This window comes from Branchiostoma lanceolatum, chromosome 17 (genome assembly GCF_035083965.1).
Source record: "Branchiostoma lanceolatum isolate klBraLanc5 chromosome 17, klBraLanc5.hap2, whole genome shotgun sequence".
In the NCBI taxonomy this organism is placed as follows: Eukaryota; Metazoa; Chordata; class Leptocardii; order Amphioxiformes; family Branchiostomatidae; genus Branchiostoma; species Branchiostoma lanceolatum.
The window spans coordinates 6203510-6222431 of NC_089738.1; the positions used below are offsets into that span (position 1 = coordinate 6203510).

At 39.7% G+C, this 18922-nt stretch overlaps 1 protein-coding gene and 1 long non-coding RNA gene across 3 annotated transcripts in view; one reads left to right on the plus strand and one right to left on the minus strand.

Moving 5' to 3' along the window:
• The window catches only part of LOC136423155 (short transient receptor potential channel 1-like), a 40466-nt gene that overhangs the window by 13807 nt on the left and 7737 nt on the right, over positions 1-18922 (minus strand). Inside the window, exons 1-2 of one of the 2 annotated variants that reach the window (XM_066411202.1) lie at positions 17698-17945; positions 166-259 (exon numbers count right to left, since the gene is read on the minus strand). In XM_066411202.1, coding sequence (XP_066267299.1) covers positions 166-259; positions 17698-17838 — 235 coding nt within the window. In that variant the 5' untranslated portion in view covers positions 17839-17945. Of the gene's footprint in view, positions 1-165; positions 260-17697; positions 17946-18922 lie in introns of those variants that run through there. The other variant, XM_066411204.1, reaches the window with a different exon arrangement.
• Positions 8965-11840, plus strand: LOC136422904 (uncharacterized). Its single transcript, XR_010753684.1, has 2 exons — positions 8965-10213; positions 10865-11840. It is a non-coding gene; the product is annotated as an uncharacterized lncRNA (long non-coding RNA).

Genomic DNA, 18922 nt, shown 5'->3' on the forward strand with positions numbered 1-18922 from the left:
ATTTGGCAAATGCCTGTCGTGTCATTATCGATAGTAAAGGGCAAGTTCTACGCGTAGTTTTCACTACAACAAATGAAACTTGTCTTCTATTGGACTTCAGTTATGGCATGTCTAAATGTTGAGTAAAGATGTTGACAATAGATATCCAAACGTCTTGGAACCCACCTGCTTTGTCTTTGTTCTTTAAGATTCTCTGCACGGCGACCAGGTCTCCCTTCTCCACTGCGGCCAGGTAAAACCGTTCGTCAATGGACAGGGCCTGGAGGACAATACAACATTGGTATTACCATCGACGAGGACATGTTTTGACTAGTGTCTATTTCTTGGTCAACAGAATTCTCCCCTTTCTTATTCTGGCAGTGTCGCTAACCCGACATCTAGGCTACCGGACTGGGTCGTAGTCCTTAGGACTGGGCGTTAAGCCGTGGTCCACGGTTCACTGTGATTGTCGGAAAGAGCTAGAGGATTTTCCGAGCACTATAAACCTTTAGATAATGTGCAAAGCGTCTAATATCTTCTCTGTCACAAAATACCTTTTCAGTGAGCTAAACTCGTTCTAGAGCACTTTCTTTCTTTCTTCACTGCATCCAGGTAAATCGCGCGTCAATGGACAGAGCATAGTGGACAATAATCAATAAAACATTTCTATTGGCTATTCTCTCAATTAGTTTAAAAGCCTTTTTTTGATTCCATATAATCCAACTCTGCTCAGGAGAGGAACTACGCTCATATACAATGCAAAAAAGTAATTAAGATGATTGTTTCTTGCAACGTAGCCTTTAATTGCAGAGTGGGGGGGGAAAATCAATTATGGTCTGTATATCAGTATTCATCCGCAAGAAAAGATAGGTTTCATAAATCGATATCAAATTTCCAGGGATATAACCACCTCCAGGGTGATAATGAATGTGCCAAGCGTGTAGCAATGGTAACCATTTAACGCTACGCTTCGTGGAGCATCGTAATTTTCCCTTCATTATCTATCGCCTAATTCGATTTCCGTTCTGGAGATAATCATTTCTTTCTGATCATGACTACACGATCTAAATTCTAATGAGGATAGTTGGGTACATACAATATCAAAAACAAATATTTCAACCATTCTCCCATAACAAGAATGAATGCAAATCAAACAATTTGCAATGAGTGTTTAACACTATAAACTGAAACACTATGATACTGTATACTATCATTTACATATACGACATACTAAAGCCCCCCGCTCACTGGACCCGCGGCACGCGCTGGCGGCGTCGCTGCGTCCTAAACTGGATTTGTATAACCCTTGACTTTATAATGGGAATATCATTGAAAACGTACAACTATGACCAAAAAGACAACAAAACACACAGAGCTTAGAAATATATATATATATTTTTTTTTGTCGATGAAATTCGTTGAGTGCGTTGTCAATTCGATCGTTCGCAGCGAAGACGCCAGCGTGCCGCGGGTCCAGTGGGAGGGGAGGGCTTAAAACACTATGTACTGTACTGTAAATCTACATACTTTAGTTTCTTCTCTCTATTTGAAGCCCATGTGTTCATTTGTGCATTCGTGCATTCATCAATATGTAAATCGCACTATGCCCCACGCTCCGAAACAATCTTTGGTGTGAACATGCAATACTAGAGGGGGTCCACTGGTCCAGTCTTGAGGAAAAAATCGATGGGCGGGAATTTATACCACCCTTTTAATACGGTAACTTATTCATCAGTTTCTAGATAATAGCAAATCCATCCTTCGAAGGGCCGGCTGACTCCGAAACCAAGCGGTTAGCGAGGGCAAAATGCAGGCGTGCAGAGAATGCGGTATTGACACTTGAGTCCAAAGACATGTGACTAGTACTTCTTTAGACGGGATCTCAGACTCAAAATTGATGGATATGTCGTAGGTCAAGGGTATACATAAAAGCTGTAATGATAAGGTAACGGATAAAGGTCACCTAGTCTTTTTCAGGCCACTTAAATCCACTACTGTGCATAGAGCACGGACCGATGAATGTCGGGTGAAGTGCACTTTCGGCTGCGTCTTCAGAAAAGGCACTTCACATGACTCGCAGAGTCTAGCTAGGATCTAGGAATAGATCTTGTGCCCGCTAATTCTGTGGTCACATTTGCACCCGTTCCCGTAGGAGGTGTACCCCCGGCCGAGACTAGCTCAGTGAAGCTACAATTTTTTTCCCGGAGGATTGCCGGAAACGGGGGCAACTCTCGCTTTTTGCACGATAAGCTTTCGGCGTTCATTTGTCACCAGGTCCTGGGTTCATTTTAATTGTGAATTTAAAAGATCCGGGGACCCGGCCGTGTGGAAACACTGTCCGGTAACCACAGGGTGTCCAACGAACCACATGGCACACAACGAGGCCGCATAGAAGCCACGCCAGAAAGTGAAAAAAAGCTCATAATCTAGCAGGGCCTCTTTTTCCAGTTGTGACCGTAGCATAAAGCCGTAACGATGCCACTAAAGTCGGTATGCTGAAAATCAACTCCCTTGTGTGATCAAGACCAATGCGTTACCCTTTTCAATGAAACAGCGCCAAGAATATCGCTTTCGTGCAACAGTTTTGACTTCAAGATACCCATCTCGTGGGAGTGATGATTCCTAATTTGTATTCATAACATAAGCAAATGTCGAATGAAGTCCACCGTTGCTACCTCACGGACAGCCGAGGTCCCTTTACCAGTTTGAATGATGGCATCGTCCGTTGATGAGGTCATTCGTATTCTGACCGTGGTTCGGTTCAGCCACTGGGATTAAGAGAGAGTGTTTGGGCTCAATGGGTTTAGACTAAAAACATTTGGGCCATCAACGATTCACTAATGTGAGGTTGCGCTGGTGTTATAGGGCTGACCTCAAAGTTATGGCTGCCCATAGGGAATCATGTTAAGATACAATGAAACAAGGCTTCATAAAAGTACTAACCCAAACTTCAATCTTAAAAATTCTTCTACACTGGAAAGTCACAAGGGTTAGTTGATAACCATGCAAAAAACAGAGGGTTGTACAGCTCAAAGTCCGAAGAAAGCTGCCAGTTTCAAGGAAACCCTACCTCTGACCCAAGATTTCTGATGTATCCCTGATGATCCAATAACTTACGCAAACTAAAATGGCAAACTAAACAAATTTCAACCAAAATGGGAAAGCTAAGACTCTACCTGTTCCCTCTGACCAAAAAAGTCTCCAGATTGGGCAAAAAATTTTAAGGAAAAGAAAGGTTTTAAAGATTTCAAGTAGGAACTATAAAGGTATTCAAATGTTTTGTACTCTACTGCGCAACGCAAATTTGGGGTCAACCCTACTATAGGAGAGGCCTGCTGTAGCACACAGTTCAGTGACCTGGGCATCAACAAATCGACCACATCTGTAGTTCAATGACCTGAAATAACAGTGTGGTAATAACGTGTCCTTGTGGCGCAAGCGGTAGGAGGATATAGAGTGTGGAGGTTCAAACCCCGCTTAGGCACGGTTGGAAGAGGTTGTATTAAACCGTTCGGATGGGGACGTTAAGCCGGTGGACCAATGTTTGGGAATAAGGACTTGAAACCTCTGCACGTAAAAGAATCCAACATGCTCATCGAGAAGAGTAGGGGTGACCCGGTTTGCTTGACTGAAAACACTAGCCACAGCGAAGCAGCATTGCACTACTACTGATATGGACTCTGAGTTCAGGGACTGGCTGCCACAATTCAGGGCTGAGATCACTGGCAGAGTGACTAGGAACAATCATAAACTGACTTGTCCGAAAGTCAAAACTAACTGGTATTTGCCAACCGTATCTGACCCGACTTATCAACTAGTATGGACAGTATCTGTATATACATATCTTAAGTCGATTTTATATTATTTTCTGTTATAGTATAATTTCAAACGGCAGTTGAAGTCATACTTGATGATATCGTGCCTACATTGAGCCGACTATGTCATAAATGTTTTTTGTTATTACTGTAACGTTACATTGGTTTTAACAGTGGCAACACTGCGATATCCGATAAAGTCATTTTGTATCTTTTATCTGCAGCGACAAGCTATGATGGTCTACTGGATACTTGAAAAAGCACAATGCTTCATCTGGAGTTCAGCTGAGTATGACTGCTTTACCTTTACCCTTTGATATGATGAGTGTTCCTACTAGCTGTATGTACGACATATCCCGGCATCAATGCAGTATTCCCACCACGCCACAATGTTGAACATGCAGACAACACGATATTACTATGCGTTATCTCCTACTGTACACCTGGCAAAGAGGTCAGAAAGAATGTGATTTATCAGCATTTTTCAAAGAAAGCTGCCGCAAAGGTTAATGTAAGTTGAAAATTGCTTCAGGCAGAGAATTGCAGTTAACAGATGCCCTGCTGGGAAGACGTCATATCTTTGACAGCTTGCGTGACTTGGATATCTTACGGCCATAAGTGTAAAGTTAAACGAATTTAAATCATCTTTTTATATGGGACTATTTTTTTCTACATAATCTATTAAGTTTATCATATCGGTTTGTGTTCATTTAAGCTTTTTTGTTCATACTCATGTGTTTGTATACTGTAAATGCAGAAATGTTCGCGGTGGTTTTATGTTCGCGGTTTTCGTGGCGACGTTTCACCGCGAACTTAAAACCACCGCAAACATCATTGTCCAATACTGTAGGAGTATGTGACTATAGCGCTGCCACGAACTGAAAACCACGCCTTAACGCGAAATAAAAACCACACGAACTTAAATGCATTTACAGTATGTTAAGGGGTGGCGCTAATATAAGTTTGTGAACTTGAATGCGTCACCTTATATCTATAACTAACATTTGAATAAAAAGAGTTAAAAGGGGGGGTCACATAGTAGCATGAAAATAAGACCGGTGTCCACAAACGAATATTGATTTCTAAGTTTATCAAATCTGACAAGGGGGCAAAATAGATTGATGACTTCATAAGAAAATGATTTTCCACGCTTGGTTTGGTTAATCGGTTTGAGTGTGTATGTTTTGTAGAATATTGATCCGAGTGTGTGAGTTGTAAAAGATCGATTGTACCAAACCATACAGGACATTTGCGCTCCGGTTACACATAGCCAAACACGGCTCCCGACAACTAGCCAACCAAGGTTGGTGGTAGGTCGGCAGCAGTCTGAGCAGATTTAGGTTAAGAGTCAAATTTGATTCTCAAACACACCCTGACCTCTACTGGCTTACTCCAAACCACCAGCCAACCCATTCCAGACCTCCCAGTTACAGCAGAATGTTTTAAAACATTCGGCTGTTGCAGCCGAACACACCGGCCAACCGCGCCGACCACCAGCCAACCATAGCCGACCTAGCTTCCGAACCACTCCCAAACATGTTCAGTATATTATAACCGGGACTTAAGAAAGGATAGCAGTATACATGTCGTCAGATTTAGAGATGGACCAGTTATCCTCATCACACCGGCAATGTGAACAAGAAATCCTTCGATGGGCCTATAGAATATTCCTGTCTGTCAGATGCGACCCTGTCTAAATGAGCTGTTTAAAGAGGCCAACATTTTCCATCCTAATTTCTCCACGTTTACAGACGAAAAGAAAATTCTCTCCTATTATCACAAAACCCACACATTACAGAAAAAGTGGGATCATACGTCTTCCATTTTTTCGGAAAAAGAAGCCGAACCCAATAAGTTAGAACTTAGTGTCATTAGTCAAGACAAGAGTAGTCATATGTTATATCGTTCATCATTGTCTGTCCGTCCACTCCGTGCTACATGACTATGTACATGTACATGTACTTGCAATAAGCTTACGGGCAGGAATTTGCAATAAACTTTCACAATTACAAACTGGATCGTTGGATTCTCCTCTACATGACGTTCTAGTCACAGTCTAGAGGCAATGCTGTAGATGTTACCAAGGATAGTTAATATGGCAACCTGGCTAAGATTAGCCTGGTCCCAGTCTCTACGGGTCGGCTTAGGGGTGTTTTACCGCGCCCAGTCTGCTTTATTGAGCCGTTTCTGTCAGCTTTTCTACTTTAGCTGCCACAGAGAGCTCCGACGCGGACTAATTTAATCCAAGGCTGCAAACACACCCCGAGTGGACTAAGCTGTCTGGGCGGGCGGGGATCACTCCCAGCGACTTAGAGATTTCGGGGAGCCCCCGATGGTATGGTTTCCAGGCTAGGCCAAGATAAGACATGCACAAAACATACAGCCATATCACCCTCACAAAATGAGGCATATTTCTTACTCCATGAGACACTGACATATGACCATACACGGTGAGTGCATATCCCCTTTCTTTTAAAAGACGATTCTTTAAATCGAAGCTGAAAGAACAATCGTACACATATGGGCTCTTTCATATGTGGCAATATCGCGTAACAACTTCTGATGAAGTATGTTTCATTTAAAAAATGAAAATGTGGTAAGTTTCAGTTTTCATAAGTTGTTTGATCTAATCTTATAAGTCTCCATATGTTGCGGCATTTTTTCGTCAATACAGCTATGCTACTTCTTAGCGCAACTGTATGCTAAATCATCCGTTCTTTTCTTGAATATTTGTCTGCTACCAACATTTCTCTCAAGGCTTTATATCCATATATAACACTCAGGAAATTGAATAACGCGTACTCAAAGTCTGTTAAATTATGCTTCAATGAAGTTCAATTCCTCACTTATGGTTTGAATAGACAGTCGTGACTTCGGGTATCGTGACCAAGAATAACACTTTCCTACGATCGAATATTTACAGCACATCAAAGTAGCGCTACCATCTGCTAATGACATTACCTATTCTTTTATACCTTCGCCAAGAAATTGATATTTCTGGTAGCGTTTTGACGTATGCATATGTTTGTATGTTGTTTAGCAGCATAATTAAAAAAAGCTATGGATGGATTTTCATGAAACTTTGTATGTAGTTAGGCCATATCCTGTCAAAGAGGTTATAAAATTTTGGATCCCTTGGTGGCCTTTCTTGGTATTGCAGCAAAAGTTCCGGTTTTTATATCTCTTCAGCATTGCATCAGACTTGTCTGATTCGATTTAAAAAAAACGATTATTCAGATGTGAAGTATAAAAATGCCTGAAAACCCTGACTATATCCAAGTTCTCTTGTAGAACACACGTTCAATTTTCACCGTCAAGCGTTTAGGTAGTCTGGAGTAAGCCCCGTTGAAGGTGGTAGACAGGCTGGCAGTTATAAATTACATGGTTGTACGTAGGAGAACCAAAATCATATGATTTTCCAACTATTCACAGAAGAAGACTCAAAGTTTCAATCTGTTAGAGGGCGATAAATCTGAAAATAGAGGAAACACATGCCTTATCGCAGTCTCACAAGGATAGTTCGACGTCGGTTTAAGTCGCGACACGTCTAGCGGGCATAATTGGGGATCACACAACAAAGACTAACACTACGTGTTAGGCATGTTTTCAGCAACATTATACTTAATTGGTTCATGTCCTCGGCTTGAAATGGCCTTAGATAATCCCATTTTTTTAACTATACCCTTCTGCAAAATTAAGGTCTCACCGTATACTTTTAGGCCTAAAATCTTGACGGAATAGAATTCTAACAACATACATACAAATATAATGTTTACTCTTTAACGACTTTAAAAATACTCTTTAACAATCTAGGTGGTCAGGGAAGATGACTAAAACTAAACACACTGAGTATGGTGTCCCGAAATATACATTCAGTATAGTGTACCGAAATATACATTCTTCAATTTTGCTCCTCAACGATATTAGTATCCCTTTCCCGAAATGTTTTTTTTTTCCATTTACAGCATGTATTTCTCATTTTGCAGCTGTTTTTTTACGATTAACAGTGGGGCCAAATTTTTTTTTTTTTTTCCAAACGGACGAAAATTGATGCGCGCGCGGATGTCATTCATATTATCAAATCAACATGCCCTAATACAAGATGAGAAAAGTCAAACTTGTGACACTATCGCACTAAATCATAGCGATACATCATTTTTGACCGAGAAGATCCGCTGATTCATTGACATTGTCATCAGTCTTTCGGACAAGTGGATAAATCCAGGCTACCGGTCTAATGAAGGAAAACTGGCGTATTTGGGACATCGTGACTTTTCGATCTTCATGCACTCATAAAGCTCAATACGGTTGTTACCCTCGCAAAGGATGTTATTTGGTAACGAGTTTCGTTCTTTCTGTACAGTCTTGGCAAGGGCATAATTCAGATTACCGCTCTAACGAAGGAAATTGGCATATTTGGGACATCGTAACTTTTCGATCTTCATGCACTAATAAAGCTCGATGGGGTTGTTAACCTCGCAAAGGACGTTATTTCGTAACTACTTTCGTTCTTTTTGTGTACAGTAGCCGGTCTTTCTCGCAACTGGTTAGTCCAGATTAGCGCTCTAACGAAGTGAATTGGCGTATTTGGGGCATCGTGACTTTTCGATCTCCAATGCACTAATAAATATCAATAGGTCGTTACTTTGTAACGAGTTTCGTATTCTATGGACGGTCTAAGGAATAACGAAGGCTTTTTGTGAGAGGATAGGCCTTGTCCTAAGAAAGACTTGGATAACATGTTAAGAAAGATGTGAGATTTGTATTCATTATTCATCGATCTTGAGGGTTCTCAGATATTAAAAGATTGTGAAAAAAAGCCTGGATGGCAAAGTGTGGATAGGTAGTAAACGACAGCTGCATCCTATTGCCACAGCACAACAGCCACTCAGAGACTGTGTCCCACATTTAATGAAAATATTGAAGATGAATTTCATTTTGTGATGAACTGTCCAACTTATAGTAAAGAGAGAGATGCACTGTTACAGACTATTACTACTTAGACAAACTTCACCCTATCTGGTACACAAAACGATATTTTCTGTGTACTGTTGTCATGTCCGACTCCTATATACATCTACATAGGTGAATTTCTCCATAAATCATTCCAAAAGCGAGACAGAAGTACCCATACATGACTATATTGTAACCAAAATACTGGTTTCGATGATATTTATGTTGAGCCCATAAGTATGGGCTCAACATATTGTATTTGTCTGGTTCTTCTTCTCCTCCTGACAAATCTTCAAATGGCTACTACTCCGCCATTTCTTACCCAACCGACCTGAAATTTGGCATGGAGGTTAAGATGGCAAATACCCCCAGACCCTTTTTTAATCGTTTTGAAACAGGCCTTAAAATCATTTTTATGGAGGTTTTTTGGGGCATTTTTAGACAATTTTTATATTTTGGGCTCCTGTGCCCTGGTATAACAAGCAAATGACCTGGAATTCGGCGCAAGGGTGCCTTGAACATGTCCCTACAGGATTTCAATCACATTTCCGGTGTACATCACTTCAAAATGCTTCGTTTTGGGGACTTTTGGACCCATTTTCAGACCAAAAACGGGTCAAAAGTGTTGTCCCCGTTCTATGTTCTATCTAAGAATCCATGTTCTATCTAAGGTTCCGGGCGTTCCATTTGCTGCTGGCCAAAGAACATGTGTTCTTTTCAAGTTACCTGAGGTCATGTTGCAGTTAAACACGCAAGCCTTTGCAGTAAGAAGCTCTTGGCGTCTCGCAGTGTAGTAGGGGTGGCGCAGATCCCGAAATTTGTTCTCCGGCCCCGTCAAAACCGAAAAATGCGCCAAATTCAAGGCGTACGATCTGATACATAACAGTCAAAAATCGCTTATAATTTTATACCAGTAGTTAAAGAAGGTTCTTAACTCAATATCTGTGAAGGATTTACTAAAATACCGTCAACCATAAGCGAGAAATCGCCCATCGGGTTACGCGCACCCGCTTCCCGGTCACGCACTTGGGGAGGGCCGGCTTCGCGCCGATCCAAATACGGATCGTTACGTCACTCGTAAACAAGAAAACTAGTCGCTAATTTGTAGCCAGCATTACGATCTACAAAATGATGTAAGTGGTCAGCTTGTGCGACTTTCATTGGTGAAAATATTCACATTTTGATTTTTCAAATCGAAATTCCGGAGGGAGGTACCCCTTAAAAAAAAATTCGACATTGGTATCGTTGGAAAATTCAAGAGATTGTTGTTATTTTGGTACCAAATTCGCATATATTCGAGCCATGGTGGGCTCCGTAATCGGCTGATACTTTTAAAATTGCGAGCCAGTTTTGGGAAGGAAGCAAGACGGTGGACGGCGGCCTGGGCGCTACAGACCGCTGTAGTTCGGAGCCGATTACGTCGGCATCGGGCCAAAATACGGACACTTCTATTACCCAAATGCCAGGTAATGTCTTTTTCCAAGTCTTTACGTAGTTTTATGTGGGTTTTGGGTTATTTTTATGTCAAATTTGACCGCATGATTATCGGTAAACACTGTTGTTTTTGTATGCCGCATGGTAGCTCAAATAATTTGAATTTGCCGTTTTAATACGTGGATTTTCGTGCCAGTGGTTGCATGTATGATTACTATAAATCATTTTCAACGCCCTATGGATGCATTTGGTTCCTGTTTTTTTTATGCTAGTGCCGTAATCTAAACTTAAAATGCAGAAAACTGTACTTGCTATCCTCACCTTCTGACGTCACTGCTAGGGGGAGGGGGGCGGCGGGGATGCCCAGCTGCCCTCTACTCGAGTCGTAGTTTCCGTTGTAATTTATTTTATGAGTAGAAGTATAAACCTCACTTGACAGAACTATGCTGGTCTGTTAAGTTTATTAAGTTGTTACATTTATAATGAATGATAGCCTTTATTATTGTATGCAATTACCAGTACTACTTAGTATATATATAAATGTATGGTAGCTAATGGAGGAAATAAAGTACCTAAGTATCCAAGTTTCATATTTATCTCATCATAGATTGTTTGAAATGTGTGTCTGCCATGAATGTATTATATAGTTTGAATTTCAACAGACGTTTTCTCTTTTGACACAGGAATGAAGAGAGTGAAGAGGAGGAAAGTGATGAAGAACCAACAGAACTGCCAGTGAACTAGAAGACGAGACTAGATATAATTTCTATTTGCCGTAAATAACTGTAGTTTTGGTACATAACGAAAGAGAACTTCAGTAATTTCTACCCTTGTAGTGATCAGCATGTGTGTCTTGGTTATCTCAGCTGGATAGAGAAACCATACAAAAAGTAGATTTAGCTTTTGTAGTTGATTCAACTGTAGAAATAGTTCCAGACCAGGGAAGCAATGGCCACCTGTTCCATGATCCAGTTGTCTGATTCCCGTAAAATTGAAATGTAATACATGTACAATACAATAAATACATGTACTTTGCCACTCAACTGCCCTGCAACAAGAAACGAAATTCCTGCAGTGAAAAAAGGGGAAGAAATGAAATGAATGCTGGATATTGAATTGTCGGACCAATATTGCAGATTGTACAAAGAATGATATCAGTGTGTACAAATGTAAATATATAGCATTGGGTAATACATGTAGTTCAATATTTCTGGATCAGATTATATTTTTGAGGCTAAAATTGGAATCAGCATGTGTCTAAACCTCTGTGTACCACGTTTTTTTTTTCTTTTGGTGTATCTTCAAGTATAAGGAAGATATGCAAGTTGCATATTTAATTAGCGGATGCACATCTTATTACCTCAGGAAATCAATTATTCATCATAATTCATAATTTCTGAAGCAGATATATAGATTTTATGGCCGCCATATTTAGATTCAGCATGTTACAGAACCCATGTATGCCAAGTTGTTTCCTTGTATATTGTACGGTTACAGAGATATCGCAATCTTGCATATTTAAGATGTCCTGTGCCCATGTCCATTTTTTTCCCACTTTTGGTGATATTTTGAGATGAGAAATCTAAAGAAACGATGAAGGCAAAGCTACAAGCTTTAAGGACTTGTTAATATCATTGTAAATAAAGAGAATGCAGCTTATTTGGTGCTTCTATTGTGAATTATTACTGAGTTATGACAGTTTTAAGATATTACATTTTAACGGTTTTTACGGATTCCGGAGAATTTGAGGACTAATTCTCAGACCTTTGAATGGCCGTAACTCGCTAACAGTATCCCCGATTTTGTCCCGATTTTGTTGAAACAAAAAACATTCTGTTTCTTTCACAAATACCTATCAGATGACACCAAGTTTAAAAAGATATGAAGAGTTTGAAATTTTTGTTTTTGCACGGGTGATTCTGGAACAGTCAATTTATGCATCGGGAGGGAGATTGGCAAAGTATGATGGTCTCGCAAATGTTGCCTTCCAACATGCAGGTAATATTTCGATTTGCCCAGGAGTTATTTTGGGACAGCCCACTTCTTGCATGAGGAGGAGTATGGGCGAAACATGCTGAATTTGCTCTTAAAGCAAATGACGGCCAGTCTAGTTTGTACTTAGAATTGTAGGATAGATTAGCCTTGTAGCATTGCTGATTCAATGCCATACATTGAACCATGTACGATTGTTGAGCAATAAATTTCATTCATTCATTGTCTGATTTCATTGCTACAGGTAATGCTAAATGTGACATTAAGTATCGAGATGTACCTTATCTTAAAGTCAGAATGGAGAGACCATTGAAAGATATATATTTCAAGGGAATTGAAGAGCCCTATGAGCTTGTGTTCGTACAGGATACGCATTTCGCCGATTGGCGTTTTACAAAGCCTTTCAAGCAGCTCTAGGTAGAAGAAGATCATGAACTGATCGCATGACTGCCTCGCCGCGTTCTCACGGATTAAAAAGAGCAGACACGCTATATACGCTGGAGACTTCGCGAAAATCCATTAAGCACACTTGTGGAGGAATTGAAGATGAAGTGCACTCCTCACGGACGTATTTTCCATCAGAATTGGTCCTAGACGAGGATAGGTACATTTGTCGACAGAACATTCAGAGCGAGAGGCCCCATAACTTCGACATACCCGTAACTTTGGACGCATTTTACTTGTTTCATCAGGGTTCAAAATACTTTTTGTCGGCTTCTTGTAAAATTGAGACTTGGCAAAAATTTTACTTGCTATTTGAGAAATTAACTTGCAATACTATAGTTGTTATGTAACTGCTTTTGCTGTACATACATACATACTCAGCCTAAGATAGCAACTCTTATATCATTATTAGATCAATACGTCAATAGAAGACTAAACGTCTAAATACAGATTTACTTAATAATATGTAGCCTTTGATGTTTAGTGGTTACCACTTACGATTTTGTTTCTTTAGTGCTTACATGAATTTGATCCACCAGTATTTTCAACTTTCAAATTCATATTATTTTTACTTGCAAATCTTGAAAATTGCTTGCAAGTTGCTGTATTTCGAACCCTGCTCATTATGCAGTGCTATATCCTATCGGCTGCGTGCGAGACAGTGTAGGAGAATTGTTTATTGTTTATTGTTTATTGTTTCTTCGCATATGTACAATACAATATAAAAACAAAGAGAAATAGAGTAAAGAATACATGCAGGAGAGGCCAGAAGCCTATACGGCTTTTCGGGGGCCTCCCCTAAACTACTCAAATGGGATTTTTACAAAATTATATATCATCGAAACTAAGAAAAACTAACGAAACAAGAAATTGGAATTTTAACATAAATCAATGAAACAAATGAAAAGAAGAGGAACTACAAAGTAAATTTTGAGTTGTAAACATAATAAGTATTATAATGAATAACAATTTATCAAGAAATAGGTCAAAATTATACAAAAATAACAATCATATGAATTATTTTGTCATCAGATACCAAAGGAAAAGTGGAAAACAAGGAAAACAAACAAATCAGGAGAAAGTAATACTTGGATGTTCTATGATATCTATCTTTAAAAGTTTTTTGAAACTAGGTAAAGACGAGCAGGACTGTAGAATTTGGCTGAGATTGTTCCATACGGTGGGGCCTCTAAACATTATTGTATGTTGTTTTTGAGTAGTTTTTGTCATAATTGATCTTAAAAGATTATGTTGTCTCGTATAGTGGTGATGGATATCTGAGTTGAAATTTAAAAGACCTTTGTATTGTTCAGGTAGGGAAGAGCTATTATGGACAATTTTATGGACAAATAAGGCAATTTGAAATTTATTAATGTCAAATACAGTCATAACATTTAAATCACGAAACAGAGCTGCTGTGTGTGCTGTGAATGACGCATTGGCTGCTATTCGTACAAAGCGCTTTTGAAGGAGGTAAACAGGATTGATGGATGTTGTGTACGTACTACCCCAAATTATGTTGCAATAAGTTAGATAAGGGTAAATCAAACTGTAATAAAGAACCATAAATATGTTTCGTGACAGCAAAGATTTGACTTTTCTAATGATGCCTATGTTTTTGGAAATTTTTTTGCAAACAAAATCAATTTGGTTCTTCCATGAAAGTTTCTCGTCTATAATTACGCCTAAAAAACGGGTGTGACTTACTTGATTGATAGCATTGTCATTAATATAGATCCTAGCCTTTTCTTTATCGTATTTCTTGTTCCTTCCTACAAAGATAATAAAATTAGTTTTATTCACGTTAAGGGACAATTTATTTGCCTTAAACCATTGATTTATCTTATACAATTCATTATTCATAGATGTTACTAACGTGTCAAAATTTTTGTGGGACATAAATAAGTTTGTATCATCTGCAAATAACAGAGCAAATAATTTATTTGATACTGATGCCAAGTCGTTAACATAAATTAAAAACAAGAGGGGACCAAGAATGGATCCTTGTGGTACGCCACATGTTAAGACATTTTGGGAGGAAATATTATTTCTATTAGAGACGAACTGTTTTCTGTTAGTTAAGTAGTCTTTTAGCCAACGAAGGGCAGAGTCGGTAAATCCATAGGTGAATAGTTTGTTGAGAAGTATGTTGTGATCTACTGTATCGAATGCTTTGGAAAGGTCAAGAAATATTCCTATCGTGTATTCGTTATTTTCTAAGGATGTGGTGATTTTGTCAACAAGTTGCAAGAGTGCCATATATGTCGAGTATTTTTTTCGAAATCCATATTGATGCGCATATAATATATGATTGATTTCAAGGTGATTCACAATCCGTTTATAAACTAATTTTTCCAAGATTTTTGAGAAGGCCGGTAAGATTGATATTGGACGATAATTGGTGAAAACACACGGATCTCCGGCTTTGTACAATGGTATAACTTTGGCTATTTTAAGGTCTGCTGGCACTTCTCCGTTTCTCAGAGAAGTCTTAAAAACATGTGTTATTGGCTCTAGAATTTCGGGAACAATCTGTTTTAACAGCAAGGCACTTATTTCGTCTTGGCCAGGAGCTGCGTTTTTTAAATTCATAATTATGTCATGGATTTCCGTTGCGGTGGGTTCTTCAAAAGAGCTTATAGGTGGGTACGAATTTAAAAGGTATGACTCAGGAGAAATATCTGTTTCATCAATTTCTTTTGCAAGAGAGGGGCCAATGTTTACAAAAAAATCATTAAATTTGTCTACTATGGCTTTTGGATCAGATACCTCCAATTCCCCATCAATAAATTTATTCGGAAGAATATTAGTTGCCTTTTTCCTGTTCATAATTTCATTAATTAGTTTCCAGGTTTTTCGTATGTTAGTGGATGCAGCTGTAAATTGGTCTTGGTAATATTTCCTTTTGCAATTTCGAATCAGCCTGTTGAATTTGTTTCTGTACGATTTGTAACTATGCAGTTTTGTTGGTGTAGGATTTTTTAAATATTTCTTGTAGAGTCTATTTTTCATTTTAGAGGACTTGCGGAGACCTGTAGTAAACCAAGGCTTGTCGATGCCTAGATTTTGCTTTGCTGTAGAGTTTGATAGGGGGAAACATGTGTCAAAGTGTGAATTAAAAATTTGCATGAAGTCACAATAAGCAGAATTTGCATTTGTGTTGTTTTGTACACAATCCCAAGTTTCCTCGGATAAAACATGTTTAAAACTATCAATATTTTTTCTATTGAATTTCCTGCACTTGCGTTTTTCATATTCAATTTTCTTGTCTCTATTACATACATGTTCTATAATGTGGAATATTGGAAGATGATCAGATATATCTGTAACAAGGAGACCTGATGTGCATGGGCTCGTTAAAGAATTCGTCAATATGTTATCTATCAATGTCGCTGAGGTTTTTGTTATTCTTGACGGTTTAGTGATAGTTGGAAAATAACTACACGAATACAAAGTATTAAGGAAGTCCGCAGTTAATGAGTGATTTTCACTTTTTAGAAGATCAAGATTGAAATCGCCAATCAAATAACAGTTTTTGCCTTCTTTATCGATAGCATCTAAGGTCAGGGTAAGGTCACTTATGAATGTTTTTATATCCGAATTTGGGGGCCGATAAATGCAGCCTATTATAAGGCTCTTTGCCGTTGTCAATGAAGATGCGGGGATTTCTATAAACATTGATTCAATTTGTCCATTTTCTGCTTGTATAGCAAGATCTTTACGTTCTATGAATTGCATGCTCTCGTGTAATAAGATGGACACTCCCCCACCCATTCTGGTTGATCTACAACAATGTATAGAAGTGTAATTAGGTATATCATACAGATGTGAGGTGGAATCTTGATGAGACATACAAGAAGGAAACAGGACTTGGAGTTAAGAAAATATTACGCTATACAATGTAGATACCTACGACAACGTATCCTTGACGCTTAAATTTACATTACACGTCCCGCTTGCCTTAAACTCTATTTAACTAGGTGTTGAGATGTTGTTTTACTTTATGACTATCATGGCAGGATCACTGGAACAGGTTCGTGCTAAGAACGGAACACTGGGGAATTGTTATGATTGGGAGACCTGCAGGCAGCTCATGCAGCAGAAAATACGATTTCTCATACATACATAAACATACATACTTTTAGAGGGCCTAGAAAAATCCCATTAATAATGCTTTTACGGCGTTTTACAGATTCATGAATTTGTCTTGCATGTGATTCGGGAAATACTTCATCAAATTCGTCGTACGTTTTTTTTTTCAGCGGGGATTTGACAAAAACTGACCGTCGGCAAGGATTTACGCCATTTTCAATATTAAAAGACAGCGGGCTGTTGTATGACATATCCACAACCGTCCCAGGACGCCCTTATTTTTTGGTAGGTTTTTTTATATATATATTGATCGCACAAATGAATCCTACCAGAACCTTTGGTCACGCAGGGACATATAGTTTCCATTTATGGCCACCAGTTCTGCTGTATATACGACGATTGATCAATAATTTCTCAGCCTTACACAGAAACAACACACACAGTTCAAATTTTGGGGCATAATTATATGCTATGAAGTCTTTTATCAATATACCCAAATTTCAATTCATTGTGTTCATTATTTGCAAGTTGATGTCATTTTGAAAATCGGTAAGTAATTGGCGAGAAAAACAAGGGTGAACAGGGATCAGAGCGGTGTGGGTCGTGTTCCTCATGCCATGAAATCGAAGAAGGCATTGTCAGAATCTTCAATGCCAGCATTCCAGGTATTTCAACTGGAAATAAGTGGGTATCAGACTGTCAGTAGAACAATTAAGATAGCAAGCTGGCCCGCACACCTCAGGTCGCAGCTCAATTTTCCATGTTTTTCCCGCCTTCTCTATCTTACCTAACGTTACTGGATGTCACCTGAAAAGTAATTCTCACAATGATTTGAATTTTGGTAGTCGTTGTTAAAAAAATATTTATATTTTATAATCATGTCCCGAAATTTGAGTTGTGCACCTTATTTCTGGGTCAGACTGAGAAATTATTGATCACCCCTCGTATCTATAATTATGTATTATACGTAGAACGGATCTCATCTCACCGGCTGTGGCTCTCTTGGGGGTTTCCAGGTGTCGGCAAACTCAAAAGGTATTGGTTCGGGTTCCTCCGGCAGAAAGGACGGCTCAGACCACCGGCGACTCGGGCTGAACTCCTCCCGGAACCGGAGCTTCCTCAGCGGCATGGTTCAACCGTCCACTCGGTCTGTACTACTGAGACTATCCCGCGAGTATCAACTGTAAGCCTTTCCACCAAAGGTAGTCGTGACTAGTTGAAATGGACCTTTGTGCGTCTCTAAGCAAGGCTGGATCTCAGAGGAAAAGTCTGCCTCCCGGCGAAGAAAGAAATTATTATCACTCCGAACCTTGGTACATCGCTGTTGAAGAAACACAGGTGCTTTCCCTCTGTTTTTTCTATGGTGGACGCGACACGAAAACATTCCTTTCCCAGACGTTGCCCTCCATATCACCGCCAAACGATGTTTTTATCACCGAGAATGATCACGAAAGGCAGCGCGGCATGGATATGTTACCGTCCAGACGGTGTTTTAACGCTTTTCGTCCTCACACCCACCTGCCTGCTTACCAATACAACCGTAACCGTTGTTCCATTTCACAGTCTGTGGGAGAAATACACAGGTGAGCGGCCTTCGTGATGAGCTCTGCACGGTGAAGAGGATTACTCGGCCGCTCGGAAATTGAAAATCAAATATACATGACGTAGCTGAGAGTTTCCAAATTTACTCCGTGACCAAACTTCATTAGTCTTTCACAACCGTCACGCGGCGACATGGCTGGCTGCTCTTTCTCTCGGCGGGTGTCGTCAAGCACTCGAATGTTTGAAGCCCTCAAGACGCGCCTTGAACAGCCAGATTCGTCCATTCTAGTGTCGTCTCTTGAGTCTTGTGTTCATTTGGGATGCGCGATGGCCCGTTGACCTTTTCACTAATGCTTCTTGATTGCCGGATCCCCGGTGGCGTCTTGGTGAAGGTTCTAGCTGCTGCCTTACGGCGCACACAAACAACACTGTGCGGCATGGGTGGCTTTTCAATTATACCAGACTTCAGTGCCTGGAGCGAAAGACCGTTACGGTGAAAACCTCAGCAAAACCCACGGGCCTTCCACTGCCTACTCTGTACAATGAGCTCCAGGATTGTGTGCTTGCCTCTGGCTGCCTCTTGGCTTGGATCTCCACAGTGTAAAGGTAGGTGTTGGACAATTCATTTCCTTTTTGGTTCACAACGTTGGTGCTTAATCAACCTTCATTCA